Source organism: Macaca thibetana, chromosome 5 (genome assembly GCF_024542745.1).
Source record: "Macaca thibetana thibetana isolate TM-01 chromosome 5, ASM2454274v1, whole genome shotgun sequence".
NCBI lineage: Eukaryota > Metazoa > Chordata > Mammalia > Primates > Cercopithecidae > Macaca > Macaca thibetana.
Window position 1 is genome coordinate 40,893,721 of NC_065582.1, and position 17,224 is coordinate 40,910,944.

General features: G+C 44.0%; 1 protein-coding gene across 2 annotated transcripts; it reads left to right on the top strand.

Moving 5' to 3' along the window:
• The first annotated feature begins 312 nt into the window (after positions 1–312).
• Positions 313–6,833, top strand: LOC126955432 (ERV-BabFcenv provirus ancestral Env polyprotein-like). Of its 2 annotated transcripts, none has more exons than XM_050792000.1 (2): positions 313–755; positions 4,440–6,833. In XM_050792000.1, exon 2 carries the CDS (start codon positions 4,804–4,806, stop codon positions 6,475–6,477), a length of 1,674 nt encoding a protein of 557 aa, XP_050647957.1. In that variant the 5' UTR covers positions 313–755; positions 4,440–4,803; the 3' UTR covers positions 6,478–6,833. The 2 variants fall into 2 exon arrangements, with proteins under 2 accessions (XP_050647957.1, XP_050647958.1); XM_050792001.1 differs by lacking the exon at positions 313–755 and adding an exon at positions 3,117–3,168.
• Positions 6,834–17,224: the final 10,391 nt, after the last annotated feature.

Below are 17,224 nucleotides of genomic sequence, written 5' to 3' on the forward strand. Positions count from 1 at the left end.
CTGGGAGAAGAATTGACTGACAAGAAGAAAAGGTGGGGAGGAAGATTTTTCCCTATGTACTTTCCTTCATCACTTCATAAAGTCTGTAGGCCATGGGCCATGGAAATGTACTATTAATTTAAATACAATAAAATGGAAGTGACTTAACTTGCTTATTTTTAAAGAATTGAAATAGAATGTGCTTACAACTGCCTCTCCTCATATAGTCTGTTTCTGGAGAGTTCTGAGAGTGGCCTAGGAAATCCGAGATTGCTCATGGAAATTAGTGTCTGTAAACGGTCAATAAATGTATGAAAAGATACTGAACTGAAAGGAGCTGGGCACATTCCTCAGCCCCGGGCTCAAAACTCCCTGAGCCTAGCACAAACACATCCCATCCTCCCATCCCACCACCATATATCTCTCAAACTCCCTGAGCTCAGTACAAACACCACCTGGAAAGTCTCCGATAAGGAGACAGCCGTTCAAGGTTACTGAAAGCGCAGGAGCCAAAAGAATTTCTTTGTTCCCCTACAACTTTCGGGCTATAAAAAGCAAACGCTCGCATTGTTCGGGGCCCTCTTGTATACTGTGTAAAGGAGGGACCAAGTTCGAACTTGTAGTAAAGATCCTTGCCGCTTGGCTTTGACTCTGGACTCTGGTGGTCTTCTTTGGGGAACAAACAGTCTGGGCATAACATCTGGGGGCTCGTCCGGGATTCCCCAAGCCCACCAGACCCCTGGTCAACGGATCTGCTAGGATCGATCTACTGATAGGTGAGCTGGCTCGTCTCCGTTTGTCTGTCTGTGTCTGTGTGTCTGTTCTGAATCTGAATCTCTGACTCGCGAGGTCTGAAACTGAGGCTGGCACAGTCCTGGCGGACGCGCTATAGGACAGCCAGTGGAGACCGGTGGGAGACGTCCCCTGGCTCTCTTCTGATTTAAATTGCGATCTGAGTTGCCGGAGCGGGTTCGCAATCCGGGCAACAGCCGAATCTGACCCCGGTCCCCGGGTGCGCGCTCGCTCTCTGAATCGCCCCGGTCCCCGGGTGCGCGCTCGCTCTCTGAATTGCCCCGGTCCCCGGGTGCGCGCTCGCTCTCTGAATTGCCCCGGTCCCCGGGTGCGCGCTCGCTCTCTGAATTGCCCCGGTCCCCGGGTGCGCGCTCGCTCTCTGAATTGCCCCGGTCCCCGGGTGCGCGCTCGCTCTCTGAATTGCCCCCGGTCCCCGGTGCGCGCTCGCTCTCTGAATTGCCCCGGTCCCCGGGTGCGCGCTCGCTCTCTGAATTACCCCGGCTTCCGGCGCGCGCTCACGGCCCCGGTCCCCGGGCTCCCGGCTTCCGGCGCGCGCTCGCGGCCCCGGTCCCCGGGCTCCCGGCTTCCGGCGCGCGCTCGCGGCCCCGGTCCCCGGGCTCCCGGCTTCCGGCGCGCTCTCGCGGCCCCGGTCCCCGGGCTCCCGGCTTCCGGTGCCACACTTCCGGCCCCGGTCCCCGGGCTCCCGGTGCCACACTTCCGGCCCCGGGACTCCCGGCTTCCGGCTTCCGGCACCACACTTCCGGCCCCGGTCCCCGGGCTCCCGGCTTCTGGCGCCACACTTCCGGCCCCGGTCCCCGGGCTCCCGGCTTCCGGCGCCGCGCTCCCGGCTAGCTATCAGTAATAAGTCAGATCAGATTTCCTCTATTGGGATTCTAACCCACATTCCTTTACAAAAAGAGACACAGAAAGTGAGACTGGGGAGAAGAGAAAATAAGTGAGAGAGAGACCATAGAGATGGAAAAGGGAGAAAGTGAGAAGGGAAATCGGAAAGAGAAAGGGGAGAAAACGGCAGACGTGGAGAGTCAGAGAAAGAGATTGAGTATAAAGGAGAAAGGACACGGGATGACAGAGAGAGAGAGAGAGAGAAAGCGCGCGAATGAGATAAAAACTTAAAGAAAAGACCCTGTAAGTATGTCAATCAAAGATTTAGACAGAAACGGAAAAATTAGAGAGAGAGATAGAGGGAGGGAGCAGGCGGAGGGGAGGCGGGCTCGCTGAAAGGGAAAGTAACTTTAAAAGGCCGGGAGGGCGGACGCGAGGGCGCACTTCGCGGACTAGCCCTCCCCCCCCCCCAGCCGCCTGACTCCACGGTGGCTTTACCCCTTCGGGAAATAAAACCCCCAGATGACACAGGAATCCCCAAGCTCCAGTACTGGCCATTCTCCACCAGTGATCTGTATAACTAAAAGGCTCAGAGTGCTCGGTTTTCAGACAACCCCAAAGATTTACTGGCTTTACTGGATAGTGTCATGTTCACCCACCAGCCCATTTGAGATGATTGTCAGCAGCTCCTCCGAATCTTGTTTACCACGGAGGAGCGAGAGGGAATACAGGTAGAAGCTAGAAAGCTGGTCCCGGGGGACGACGGTCAACCGACTGCCAACCCCGACCTCATAAACGCGACCTTTCCTCTGACCAGGCCGGCATGGGACTACAACACGGCAGAAGGTAGGGGACGGCTACGCCTTTATCGCCAGACTCTAATGGCAGGTCTCCGGGCAGCTGCTCGCAAGCCCACTAATTTGGCTAAAGTATATTCTATTCTGCAAGAAAAGACAGAGAGCCCAGCCACCTACTTAGAAAGATTAATGGAAGCTTTTAGACAGTACACCCCCATAGATCCAGAGGCTCCAGGAAGTCAGGCAGCTATTGTAATGTCATTCGTAAATCAGGCAGCCCCAGATATATTAAAAGAAAACTCCAGAAATTAGAAGACTTGGAAGGAAAGCGGATTCAGGACCTCCTTCAGATAGCCCAGCGGGTTTACAATAACAGAGATACTCCAGAAGAAAGGCAATTTAAGGCCACTGAAAAAAATGACCAAGGTCCTGGCAGCAGTAGTACAGAAAGAGCATCTACAGCCAGAGTACACCCAACCCAGGCGGCCCCCCAGGCATGATAATCTGAAAAAAGACCAATGTGCCTACTGCAAGGAGGCTGGCCACTGGGTAAGAGACTGCCTCGCTACTGCCCAACCTGGACCTGGACGCCCCACTCCACGACTGCACCGAGGTACTAGCTCAGGTGCACGGAGTTCGAGAAGACCTGCAGGATCGCCCACTTCCTGACGCCGACCCCGTCTGGTTCACTGATGGGAGCAGCTTCATGCATCAGGGCCAGAGGTACGCTGGAGCGGCAGTGACTTCAGAGACTAAGGTAATCTGGGCGGAACCCCTGCCCCCGGGGACATCGGCCCAGAAGGCCAAATTGATAACGCTCACCCAAGCTCTTACCTTAGGGGCGGGGAAAAAGCTGACGGTATATACAGACAGCCGATATGCTTTTGCAACAGCGCATATACATGGGGCCATTTACAGGGAGCGGGGGTTACTAACGGCTGAAGGAAAAGAAATAAAAAACAAGCAAGAAATCCTAGCCCTGCTAACAGCCCTATGGAGGCCAGAAAAGTTAGCCATTGTGCATTGCCCAGGGCATCAGAAACTAACTACTCCAACTGCTCAAGGCAACTTTCTAGCGGACCAAACTGCAAGAAAGGTGGCGAAGGCTCCCAGCCAACTCCTTGCACTCCAGCTCCCTGACCCGGGCCCCCGGGACTTGCCATATTTCCCTGATTATTCAGAACAAGATCTCCAGTGAATTGACAAACTTCCCCTGAAACAGATCCAGAATGGGTGGTGGACTGATACTAATGACCAAACCATCCTACCAGAAAAATTAGGACAACAAGTGTTAGAACACATCCACCGAACCACCCACCTGGGTGCTCGGCGGATGATAGACCTGATCAGACGCTCTAAGCTCAAGTTCAGACATACAGCCGAGATGGCCAGCAACATCGTGACAAGTTGCAAAGTCTGCCAGCTTAACAACGCCTACCCCCAATCCCAGGCTGCAACGGGAACAAGGCTCAGGGGAACCAGGCCCGGTATCTACTGGGAAGTAGATTTTACTGAGATAAAGCCAGGAAAATACGGGTATCGGTACTTACTTGTCTTTGTAGATACTTTTTCAGGGTGGACTGAAGCATTCCCCACCAAGAAAGAGACTGCTCAGGTTGTAGCAAAGAAAATCCTGGAAGATATCCTCCCCAGGTATGGCTTCCCCGTCCAGATAGGGTCAGATAATGGGCCGGCCTTCGTCGCTAAGGTAAGTCAGGATTTGGCTTCCATCCTTGGGGCAAATTGGAAACTACATTGCGCTTACAGGCCCCAGAGTTCAGGACATAGTAGAGAGAATGAATCGGACCTTAAAAGAGACCTTAACTAAATTGACTATGGAGACTGGCGCTAATTGGGTGGTCCTTCTCCCCTACGCTCTGTTCCGGGCCCGTAACACCCCTTACAGACTGGGCCTTACTCCTTATGAAATTATGTATGGCAGACCCCCACCCTTAGTTCCCGGCCTAAAAGATGATCTGCTCAAGTCTGAAACAGAAAATGTCTCTGAACTCTTGTTTTCCCTACAAGCCTTGCAGAAAATTCATCAAGAAATCTGGCCCAAGCTGAAGGAACTATATGAGACCGGTCCCCCGCCGACACCCCATCCGTACCAGCCGGGAGACTGGGTCCTGGTCAAGCGACACCGACAAGAGACCCTAGAACCCAGGTGGAAAGGACCACTCCAGGTACTCCTAACCACACCCACCGCCCTGAAGGTAGAAGGCATCGCATCGTGGATCCACTACACCCACGTCAAGCCAGTGGACCCAACCTCTGATCTTCTAGGACCAATCACGGCGGCGGCTGAAGCACCGGACACGTGGACTGTGGACAGAGCTAGGAACAACCCCTTAAAACTCACCCTGCGCCGGCAGCATAGCTCACTGCAAACATGCAGTTAGATAGTCTAACCCTAATGTTAGTCGCCCTAGTGGCCGCTGGAGAAATCACAAAACCAGCTCATAATCCCTTTGTCTGGAGATTCTGGCTTTATGAAAACCGAACCCACCCTGGGCAACCTCATAAGCCCGGAAAATTATTGGCCAGTGCTGATTGCCCTTCCTCAGGGTGCAACAGCCCAATTCTACTAAATTTTACTGGTTTTCAAATAGCCAAACCTATGACACCAATAATATGCTTTGAGTTTGATCAGACTAAATACAATTGTAAACACTATTGGTGGCACCAAAATGCTGGCTGTCCTTATAACTATTGTAACATCCACAGACCCCGTTATTGGGGAGAGAGAAAACAGTTAGACCCTAAATGGCCCTTCTATCGTAGACGGGATAGAGACTTTCCATATACATGGATAGTTAGAGACCCCTGGAACTCCCGCTGGACCACACCTCAACATGGGGCTGTATACTACTCCCCCTCCTCCACATGGCCTAGCAGTCACCTCTATCTGTGGCGAGGCCTAGTGCAAGTACTGCCCCTGGTCCACGGGAATATCCAACGACAGGAAAACAGACTAACACAAGACTTACGTCCTTTCTCCTGGTTAAAGTTATTACAAGAAGGACTAGAACTTGCTAACCTTACAGGACTTCATAGCCTGTCTGGCTGCTTCCTGTGCGCCACTCTAGGGCGTCCACCGCTAACAGCTGTCCCTCTGCCATGGGGATCCTCTACCTTTGCCCAAGCTAACAACCTCCGAAACCACTCATATGCTCCTATCCTGAACGTGCCCCTATACCTAAACCCCAGTCAGGAGAAGTTTCCCTACTGTTTCTCAGGAACCAATTCCAGCCTCTGCAGCATCACTGCAACGCCCCCTAATATCACCTTAAGGGCTCCATCAGGCATATTCTTCTGGTGTAATGGAACCTTATCTAAGAACCTACCTAGTCCTTCTGTTAATAACCTACTATGTCTCCCTGTCACATTAGTTCCCCGGTTGACTCTACTAACTGCTGGCGAGTTCCTAGGGTATACCGGTAACTGGACTAGTGCTGTTATTCACCCAGACCCTAGACCAAGACCTGCACGAGCCATATTTCTCCCCCTCATTGCAGGAATCTCCCTCACCGCATCCTTCATTGCGGCCGGACTGGCGGGGGGAGCCCTAGGTCACACCCTCATAGAAAGTAACAAGTTATACCAACAATTTGCCGTTGCTATGGAGGAGTCGGCTGAGTCCCTTGCCTCCCTTCAGCGGCAGCTCACGTCCCTAGCTCAGGTAACCTTGCAAAACCGGAGGGCCCTAGACCTACTCACTGCAGAAAAAGGTGGTACATGTATATTTCTAAAAGAAGACTGTTGTTTCTACATAAATGAATCAGGACTTGTAGAGGACCGGGTCCAACAGTTACGCAAGTTAAGCACTGAAGTAAAAACACGGCAGTTTGCTTCAGCTGCAGACCAATGGTGGAATTCCTCTATGTTTTCTCTGTTAGCCCCCTTCCTTGGACCCCTGCTAAGTCTACTATTTCTGCTTACCGTAGGACCTTGTGTTGTTAACAGAATTTTACAATTTGTTAGGGAGAGATTTGACACCGTACAACTCATGGTCCTCAGAGCCCAATACCAACCTGTAAACGCTGAAACAGAATCAGACCTATAAGACCCAAGATTGGCTCTAAAGATACCTGAAAAGAAGGGGGGAATGAAAGGAGCTGGGCACATTCCTCAGCCCCGGGCTCAAAACTCCCTGAGCCTAGCACAAACACATCCCATCCTCCCATCCCACCACCATATATCTCTCAAACTCCCTGAGCTCAGTACAAACACCACCTGGAAAGTCTCCGATAAGGAGACAGCCGTTCAAGGTTACTGAAAGCGCAGGAGCCAAAAGAATTTCTTTGTTCCCCTACAACTTTCGGGCTATAAAAAGCAAACGCTCGCATTGTTCGGGGCCCTCTTGTATACTGTGTAAAGGAGGGACCAAGTTCGAACTTGTAGTAAAGATCCTTGCCGCTTGGCTTTGACTCTGGACTCTGGTGGTCTTCTTTGGGGAACAAACAGTCTGGGCATAACAGAACTTCACTACAAGTAAGAGAAATGCAAACTGAAAGTAAAATGAGATCCCATTTTTAAGGGACAGATTGGCAAAATCATTAAAAGTGTGATTAAATTCAGTCTTGATCCAGGAAAAGGAGAAAGAGATACTCTTCAGTTCTGATGAGAATGTGAATTGCTATAAGCCATTTTGGAAATTTTTCTTGTAATACTGATCAAAAGTAAAGAAACTCCAACTTTGACCTACTCATGTCATTTTTTCTTGTGTAACATATATATATATATATATATAAAACATATAAGCCAGTACATAAATATATATGAAAAGTATGTTAATTACAACACAATTTTTTTCTAGCAGAAAAAACTAAATTGACTGAAAAAATAGAGTAGTTTGAACAAATAATGGCATATTATCATGAAATACTATAGAGTCATTAAAATAATACATTATTTTTGAAAATTACTAAGTAGATTTAAATGTTCTCATCACATAACAATAAGTATGTGAGGTAATGCATATGCTAATTAGCTCACTTTAGCTATTCCATAATAGATGTTCATATACATATTTCAAACAACTTGTTTTACACAATAAATATATTCAAATTTATATGTCAATTAAATAAATAGAAAACTTTCACATATTAGAAAAAATACATTCTTGGCCAGGAATACAGTCCATAATAATTTTTTAAGTGAAAAAGAAGTAAATTGCAGAGTGATGTGTTTGGTATAATTCAAAATTTATAAAGGCAAAAAATAGCCAAAATTATACATGTACTTACATGTTTTAATATACATACAGATGTGTAGCATGAAGAGAAGTATTCAAAGATGCACACAAGGCTGTTAACATCATTATCTACTAGCAGCTGATGGGTTGTGGCCATAAACAACAGGGTACAGGGTAAGAGATGATACGGGAAGATTCTTAATTATTTTTCTTTCTATGTATTTACATTACAACTTTGGTTGCAGGAATCATGGGCTACTCTTAAAATGTTTAAAGGAAATTTGGCAGTGAGGTGGGAGAAAGCAAGAAGAATGTGAGGTGAAAATAGTCTGCAGACAGAAGCGAAGAACACACTAGCCCTCACGTACACTGCCTTCCCATACAAGATCAGCCAACACCCAGGTACTAAACACAAAAGAATAGGGAGCAGAGAGTTTTGTCTAACTCTGTGTGTATAATAAGCACAATTGATCTCCAGAATGTTTGCATCTTATTTAATAAAAGACAGAATTTCCTTCCTGCTGAAAATTTCAAATAGAAAAAACATCAATTTACGTTTCGACTTAAAACGATCTTTCAACTCACAATGATTTTTTAACTTTACCATGGTGTGAAAGTGAAATGAGTTCAGTAGAAACTGTACTTGGAATACCCACATAACCATTTTGTTTTTCACTTTCAGTACAGTCGTCAATAAATTACACAAACATATTCAATACTTTATTATAAAATGGGCTTTGTGTTAGATGCTTTTCCCCAACTATAGGTTAATGCAAGTGTTCTGAGTGCATTTAAGGCAGGCTAGGTTACGCTACGATGTTTGGTAGGTTAGGTGTATTAAATGCATTTTCACTTAAGGTATTTTCAAATTATAATAGGTTTATCAGGACGGAACCCCACCCTAAGCCGAGGATTGTCTGTACATCTAAATCTCTTTAGGTGGCCACTATCATGACTCCTTGCTCCACCTACAAATATAACTGACATCTGTAAAGGGCTTTGCAGTTATGAACTACTTTCTTTCCAGCCCTGTTCCTATGAGGGGCATAGACATTGTGCTTCCCATTTTACAGAAGAAACAAACTCTTAAACAACCTGAAATGATAACTGAGCCACTAAGAAACATTGTCACTTTTCCCCCTCTATCCTTAGGGAACAGGATACACAGCTTTGTACTGCAAACACCAAAGTACACTACGATTTTGACTACACAGGAAGCATAGCCGGGGCAATTAAAGAATAAATGTGGTGAAATCTATCAGGAAAGCCTATTAGTTGGTTAAATTCATGTCAAAATTAATCACAGAATCTTCATTAACAGGTAGCTGTTATTCCCACCCCCCCACCCCACAACTCAAATAATTACCTTAAATCTCTACTTTATTTTGTGCATACAGACTTGGCCTCAAAAACTCTGCCACAAAGATGGGAAGCAATCCTTTCAAGTTAATATATTATTTCTGTGTAATTTCCACCATGAACAGAGCATATTAATGCATTCATTTACCATCTGTGTCCACTGGTACCACGGCCAGTTACCCCAGAGGACTAAGACACCCTCTTTTGTGATAGACATTTGGACAATAACAGGGACTCCCAAATGAACAATGTGAGGTCTATATTATGTGCAGATGGAAGACAGATAAATAGGCAAACACTGCAGGTTCAGCAGTTTGCTTGGAATCCTCAGTCCTGGAGGATTAAGATAGGCACACAGAAATATGTCAAAGCTCGTCTCCATTCTTATAAAACACTACAAGTGAAGCTTAGAGAATATTTTTATGTTAGCTTTTCATTTGTACCAACAAAGAAAATTGTCAGTTCATTTAAAAAATACCCCTTCTTGGGGAAAACCTGGCTGCTTGTTCATTCTTAATGTCCTTCAAACGTTCTGTTTTGTTTTCTCTGTGGGCAGCTTCAGGTGGAAAAAAAAAAAACCCATTGATGGAGAAGGAATGAATGAGAGATTGGTAAACAAAATGGCTAGGCAGCTCTTCTCTTTTGGCATTGAAGAGACATAGGAGTACCTACTTTAAAAATCAAATTCCATTTAAATTTAAATAACTCATTTTTTGGCATGTTAGTCATTTTTTAAAGAAACTCGAGAATAATTACCACATTTGTATAATATTTTCTGGTTTGAAATAGTTAATTTATCTGCTCCGAGACCAAATGTCATCCTTCTTAGTCATTCATCATTCTCATTGGCTTCATAGAGAATTACGTACAGATAATTGAGACCTGAGCAGAACCTAAACATTTTTCTGTGGGCTACATTATTCTTTACTCAATATATGACTCACTATTATATTACTTGGTCTACTGCTCCAGGATTTTTCTGTTACTTGGTTACTATTCTATGAATTTCACATAATGTAAATTATTATTTTAGTAAAACTAAAATATTCATTTCACATAAATACTAAAGGAACTTCTTGAGGTTTTTCAGGTATCTGAATAGAATGCTTACCTGCTGAATTCTCAATCCAGAGCAATTACCTCTTCTTCCCAAAACATACATCTGTTCTAGATAGGTTAATTATTCATTTATTCTTTATGCATTTATTGAGTACTTATTATGTGCCAGGTACTGTAAAATATACTGAGGACAAGTTGATAAATGACTCACTCCCTATTCTGGAGCATCTCACAATCGGAGAAAGCAAAGAAAGCATATAAGATAAATTACAACTCAATGTGATAAGAATCAAAATAGAGCTATATAAATAGTGCTATCAGAGCACCAAGGAAATGTGCCCAGTGCCAAGTGGGAATCTGGGGGTGCTTCAGAGGAATGGAAAAATTTCGTGTGGATTTTCAAGGATGTATAGAGGTGGGTCAGGTAACACATGGAGGGATGAATGAATGAATCAATCAATTGTTTGGCCGGATAACTGAAGAGACAATCATCCACACATGCTGTGTTCTAAGCAGCCTTGGGAAGGGTTTTTCAGACAAAGGGAACAGCATTTGCAAATGCAGGGATGCATGAAAAAAACATGGCAAGCTTCAGGAATGACAACATTCATGTTATTTGAACAAAAGTTTTGTGCAGAGGAAGATGCAAAGAAATTAAGTAGAAATTCAGGTCGAGACCACTGCATAAAGTATCAGTGTTAAGAAGTTTGTACTTCATCCCGGAAGAAACAGAAGGGCAAGGTAGATTTTTTAAGGAGGGGATATCAAGTATTCAAACATATTTATTGATCTCCTAGTATATGCCAGGCACAGTACCCACAGCTGTGAGGAAACAGATATCCTTGTCTGAAACAAAACACACAAGAACTTCTGGTCTAATGGGTGTTATAATCTAATGGAGAGTGGCAGACAATAAGCAAAATAAAACTATGCAATACATTTAAAGATGAGAAGTGCTAGGAAGAGACAAAAGAAGAGAGTGGAGGAAAGGGGTCAGACTGGCACTTTAGAATAGTTCCTTTAAGTCATTAGAAGATATTAGACAGATATTGGAGATAGAAATAAAAATTAAGATTCCATTAAAGCATTCATGGTGGATGTGATGAATCTAGGAACTGAAATTATATAATGGGAACAAATGGAGATAGGTTCAAAAGAATCAATAGGATTTCATTGGAGATATATTGCATATTAGGAGATGTATTGTATACTGAAGAAGAAAATTAACAAAAATACTATGCTGAGTTTTCAAATAAGAGTTTGAATCATCATTATGAAGGGAAGATAAAGAATTAAGCTTTAGTTCTATAATTCCATTAGAGTCATATGTTGCTTGATTTTTCTTAGACCCATAGAGGATGTTTTTGTTACCAGCAAGTCTTTGTTCTTAGAGCTCCCAAGATGGTGACAGGCCACTCCCAAGATGGCGGCAAGTCTTTTGTTCTCTGACCTGGGGTTCTTGGCCTCATGGATTCCAAGGAATGGAACCTTGGGCCATGGGGTGAGTGTTATAGCTCTATTAGAAGGCGTGGGTCACAGAAGAGAACCATGGAACCCAGTGACTAGTGCTCAGCTGGATTAGGATGAACCTGGGAACTTAGCAGGAACAGTGGTGAGTCCCTAGCCCAATCAGGAGCTGCAATGGGTGCCTCACTGGATCAGAAGCCCAGCTGACATCCTGCCGGATCCAGAGGGGTGGAAGTCAGGGGCGGGTTTGCGAGGATGGCAATCAGCAGTGGTGGACGGCACGCAAAAGCTCAACTCAAGCCAGAACAAACACAGACCAGAAGAGTGTGCAGTTGCAAGATTTAATAGAGTGAAAACAGAGCTCCCATACAAGGGAGGGGGCCCAAAGGGGGTTGCCCCTGCCAGCTCGAATTCCTGGGTTTATATGCCGATCATTGTCGCTCCCCCTGTGCTCTCAGGTGATAGATGATTTGATTATTTCTTTATCTCCTGTTTTTAGCCTAATTGGTATTTTAGTGAGCTTACTTTACTACCTGATTGGTCTGGTGTGAGTTGAGTTACAAGCTCCATGTTTAAAGGTGGCTGCGGTCACCTTCCCAGCTAGGCTTAGGAATTCTTAGTTGGCCTAGGAAATCCAGCTAGTCCTGTCTCTCACTGTCTCTCTTCATTCTTTGCAACAATGAAGTACTGAATAGATTGAATTGTCTGAGACAGTTTGGTATAGGCCACAATATCAGAGCACATAGTCTAATGATTTGTGTGGGTCACCTTGGGAGAAAATATTTGAAATGTTTCTGTGCCTTTTTCTAATTACTGTGAACCCTAAAGTTAGAAACATAGACCACCAGAAAACACATCCTTCAACTTGCCTAGTTCCACAAGTCAAGAGAATCATTGAAGTCTGGTGGATAACAGTGTGGGCCCAGGTACAAGGCTGCGTGGGTACAAATTCTGACTCACCCATCACTATCTGTGTAATTTTGGGCAAGTCACTAATCTTCATGTTTCTTCTCTAAAAATGGAGATAATAGTATTTTCTGTAGATTAAATTAGGCAATTCTCATAAAGTTCATGGCACAGTGGCTCCTGGTAAGTTTTCAGTGAACAGTAACGGATATTACATTTGTTAACATCTCTATGAATTAGGGATTTGATGGACACATTCTGGGACCCAGCGTCCGTCATTTGGCTCAGGTTTCTTTAGACTGGAATAGAATTGTGATGCCTTCAGATGTATTCCACCCTAATAACGGAAGTGCTGGTGTTCTCCGAGTCTCCTTGGTGACTCTCCATGCTCTGGACCACCTGTGTTGTCTGGCATCGATGCCTGTTGCTGCAGTCCTGGCTGCCACATCAATGACAACTCCATCCTTGTGTGGGCGAGCTGTGGAGACAGATGGTTCCTTGGTACAGGGTAGGGACTGTCAGTCATGATGGGGAGGGCTGAACACGAGGCTGACGTGTGAAGTGTGGATCAAGAGCACTCCTTAAGCGGGTCCAGTATCAGAAGTTAAAATGGAGGAACTCTACATTGGTTCACTTTCAGGGAATTCCTGGACCCAACTGAAAGACTGCTGAATTTTCTTAAAAAAAAAAAAAAAAAAACAGGGAAATGAACAACCAAATGAGGACTACCCATTTTATCATGCCTCTTTTCTAGCCATTATTCAGTTTGGTTAGGTCATTGATCATTGAAGAAATGTTGTTTCCAGTGTAAATGTCTTCTTAGTATTGGTGCCAAGACTGACTGCCTTTCTCCCCAGGTAGAAGGGCCATAGCCACCCCCTTGACATAACAGCAGAGTCTAGAAAGGAGGCACAGAGTTGCAGAGGACAGGGGCTCCTTGGAGGTTATCACAACAGTTCCCAGAAACTAACTGACTCCAACAGTGGTAACTTATTCTTGAGGGGAAAGAGGAGTTTGTAGTGATGAAAATAAGTTTTTTAAATTTCCTTTACATCAGAAGGGGCCTTTATTCCATGTTTTCTTTTATTTTGACTATATATTTTTCACTTTCTTACTTTTCTGGGGATAAGGAAGAGAAAATTCAGGGAAAGCTAAGGACATCTTCTTAAGTGAGCATATAGAACCTCGTCTGAGAAACTTCATTCTTACTCCCAGGTCTTCTTCTTGAAGCAGAATGAATGAATAAAACAAACTCATCGCAAGCCTTAAGGAGACAAAAGGTAGTTTCCTCAGAATATGTCCTTTGTTCACAGAGGATCTCAATCACCTACTCGTTTTCTAGCTGTTGATCTAAGGAAGACTTGTTCAGAGTGAGGTGATTTTCCAAAGAACAAGACAAGGGTCTTGGGTAGAACCTAATTATCAAGTAGTCACAGTGTTGTCCCAAGGCTGGGCTTCTATTTTTATCCTCACTTGAGTTTTACCATTCTCTACTTTGACCTTTTCAAAAAATATTTTCGGCCGGGCGCGGTGGCTCAAGCCTGTAATCCCAGCACTTTGGGAGGCCGAGACGGCCAGATCACGAGGTCAGGAGATGGAGACCATCCTGGCTGACACGGTGAAACCCCGTCTCTACTGAAAAAATACAAAAAAAAAACTAGCCGGGCGAGGTGGCGGGCGCCTGTAGTCCCAGCTACTCAGGAGGCTGAGGCAGGAGAATGGCGTGAACCCGGGAGGCAGAGCTTGCAGTGAGCCGAGATCTGGCCACTGCACTCCAGCCTGGGCGGCAGAGCGAGACTCCGTCTCAAAAAAAAAAAAATTTTCTTTCATGCAGATGTTGCCCACAGTGTGTGCGTTTTTGCTTACATATACGTGCACACTCACTTGGATACACATGCAAACAGAGAAGGAACAGGAACACAGGAAAAGAATACATTAGGTATGCACAAGGCCTCATGGACTAACATCCACAATGGCCCTCCGCCAGGACCAGAAAAATCACTGGCAAGCTTGTACAAGTGAAGTCTGAAGCCCTGCATTTTTACACCATGTTGCATATAAAGGTAGATACAAGAATAGGTAGACCTATAGGTATTCCTATAAGTTTCAGGACTTCTTTCATCCACCTTGAAATGTATTGCTGTTAGAATTCTAAAAAACAATCACTCAGCATTCAGAATTATTTTCTTCTCCCAGGAGAGATGAGAGAGAGAGAGATCAGACACATATGGCACTGATTCCCAAGAGCAAGACAAGAAAACAGGCAAATTGGGGGCAATGGGAACTGGCAAGGAAGAAGTGAAAGGAAGCAAGCCAGTGCTTTATTGATCTTGGGACTCCCTGCAGCACTCTCCAAATCAATAGAACAAATTGAGGCCTCGGCAATTGCATTTCTTGTGTTTATAAATGTGCAGACCCTGGGGCAAAATTTGGGGGGTATTATCGGTCTAGATTCAACAGAAGAGACAAAACAAAATATAACACTTTCAAATGTTGGCAAAAGTACCAACAAGAAGTCTCCCTGAGACTTGAGGATAAACTCATCTAAAACCTCTACTCCTGGCTGCTATGCCCCTAACCCACCCTCTCCCACCTTATACCTGGTGGACAAGAGTCTCAAGGATTCTGGGAAACTCCTACAGACTCCTGAGTTCTAACCCTTGAAAATACTTAGACTTACATTGTTTTAAGGTGACAGAGAACAGCACTAATAAGTGCTTATTTGGTTTGGACATCCCTTCTAAAGAATTAAGTCCAAATTCTGTACCAATTATATTAAAACATTACCTTACTAATTTCAGACAATTATAAGCAGATGCCCCATTTTCTGTACCTCAGTGGCTATCCAATTTCTCAGCATTTCAAGACTTTTTAAAAGGTGGAGAGCTGCATATCATTTGTTCCTGAGATAACCTTTACAAGTCAATCTCCCACATAAGCCTCTCCCTCGCTGGTAGGCAGATGCATTATGGAGAATTTGGCAAGGTTCAATTGATAACTGAAGTAATGCAGGAATGACACTAGTGTGAATACTGCTGGCTTAGATATTTCCTGTTTTTCAGAAGGAACAAGTACCCACTATTCCTGTCATTTTAAAGGAAAGAAACAAGGACCATTATTTCCTTGGCTTAATATTAATATTAAATGGATGCCCACAAAATGTTGTCAATGAAAATCTGTGTTCAAAGCGATAATATATTCTGGAATGCTTGGCTCAGAGTTTTCTTAAGAAACAGCTCCTAAAATATTGGAGTTTAGGACAAAATTTCTGAATATCTTCTAATCTTAAGAAAGGTAAAGGGGAGCCCAGCGGGTGACCTGCCATGTCTTTGATGTGCTTGACAAACTAACAAATTTGTGGCAATCACAGTTCACATCTGCATCATCCTCACTGATTGGATAAGACTCACAGATCACTGTTGAATGGAAGTCAAGGTAAGGTAGTTATTATTATAAATGCCCACCTTCTGGGGTGCTGGCCTCAGTCACATGCCAATGTTATTTTAATAGTGTTCAAAGTAGCAACGGTGTTTTGTTGTTGTTGTTGTTGTTGTTGTTCCATAAGGGATTTTTACTTTCTTTGTGGTTAGAAAACCAACCTGCTGGATGGTCAAAAAGATTAAAATTTACCAAAGAAAGACATCACGTAAAGTTAAGTCATTTAAAAATTGACACAGAGCTGTGAGTTTTTATTTGCTGTTTTTCTTTAGACGATAACTTTCTCAGAGATAAACAGCTAAAAATGTCCAAGTCAGCAATGAGGTTTCCTCGGGTCCATTTGTATTTCAAACATGGCTAGCATGAAATACATAAATAAACAAATAAACAAATAATACACGGTGACCCAGGATGTACCTTGGAGCCTTGCTACCCAAGCTGTGATCTGCAGACCGGTAGCATGGGTGTCACCAGGGAGCTTGTTAGAAATGTAGAGTTTCAGGCCTCTCCTAAGACCTAGTGAATTCAAATCTGCATGTTAACAAGAAGGATCCCTAGGTGTTTTTCTTGCATATTCAATTTATGAGAATTTCATTCTACAGTTAATGTTATCTGCAAGAAGAGCAAATATTTTCATATGGTAAATTAGAGTCATTTCCATCCTAAAATATCTAATGGGATATCTGATGGGTCAGGGGAGCAGGGAGAGAATGCACATTCCTAGGCTAACTTATGACAGTACTAGGCAGTTAGCAGAGCACATTTTGAAAAAGGGTTGAATTCCTCTTGTTCTAACTTTGCATAAATCTGTGCAGCAGCCATTAGTAGCTGATAGTTTTAGGCATACAGTTGATGGGCATTTACTTCTTTATTGTGTGTAAACATTCAATGACTGAAACAGAGAATCTGAGATTCTAAATTAGCATAAAATCCAAGTCAGCCTAAGGCTCTGGAGATGATCAGTAAATGATCACTGCAGAGGTAAAAATACCTGCAGAGGTAGAAAAATAAAAGAAAACTAAGATAAGGAAACAGGCTATACTGGTACAATTCCAGTAAATTTGGTTAACCAAATTTAACTCAGTTTCACCATTTTTTTGTCAAGTTGGGACTATAAGGGAACATCAAAACCACACAATACTTTAAGCAAAATGAATGAACAGTTATTGAGCACACACTATATGCTGGGTCTGATGCCAGGTTCCAGGGTCTGTTTTTTTCTTTTCAATCTCACAGCAACCCAAATGAGAAATGAATTTTCATTTCCATTTCACTAATGAGAAAATGGTGGTTTAACAAGGATAAAATAATTGCCCAAGATTACAAAGCTAGTAAGTAGAAGAACTGGGGTTTAAAATTAGTTTAATCTGACTCTGCAGTCTCTCCC

Excerpts from the sequence above, each read along its gene's own strand:
- LOC126955432 (XM_050792000.1), top strand. The coding sequence starts at position 4,804 with ATGCAGTTAGATAGTCTAACCCTAATGTTAGTCGCCCTAGTGGCCGCT.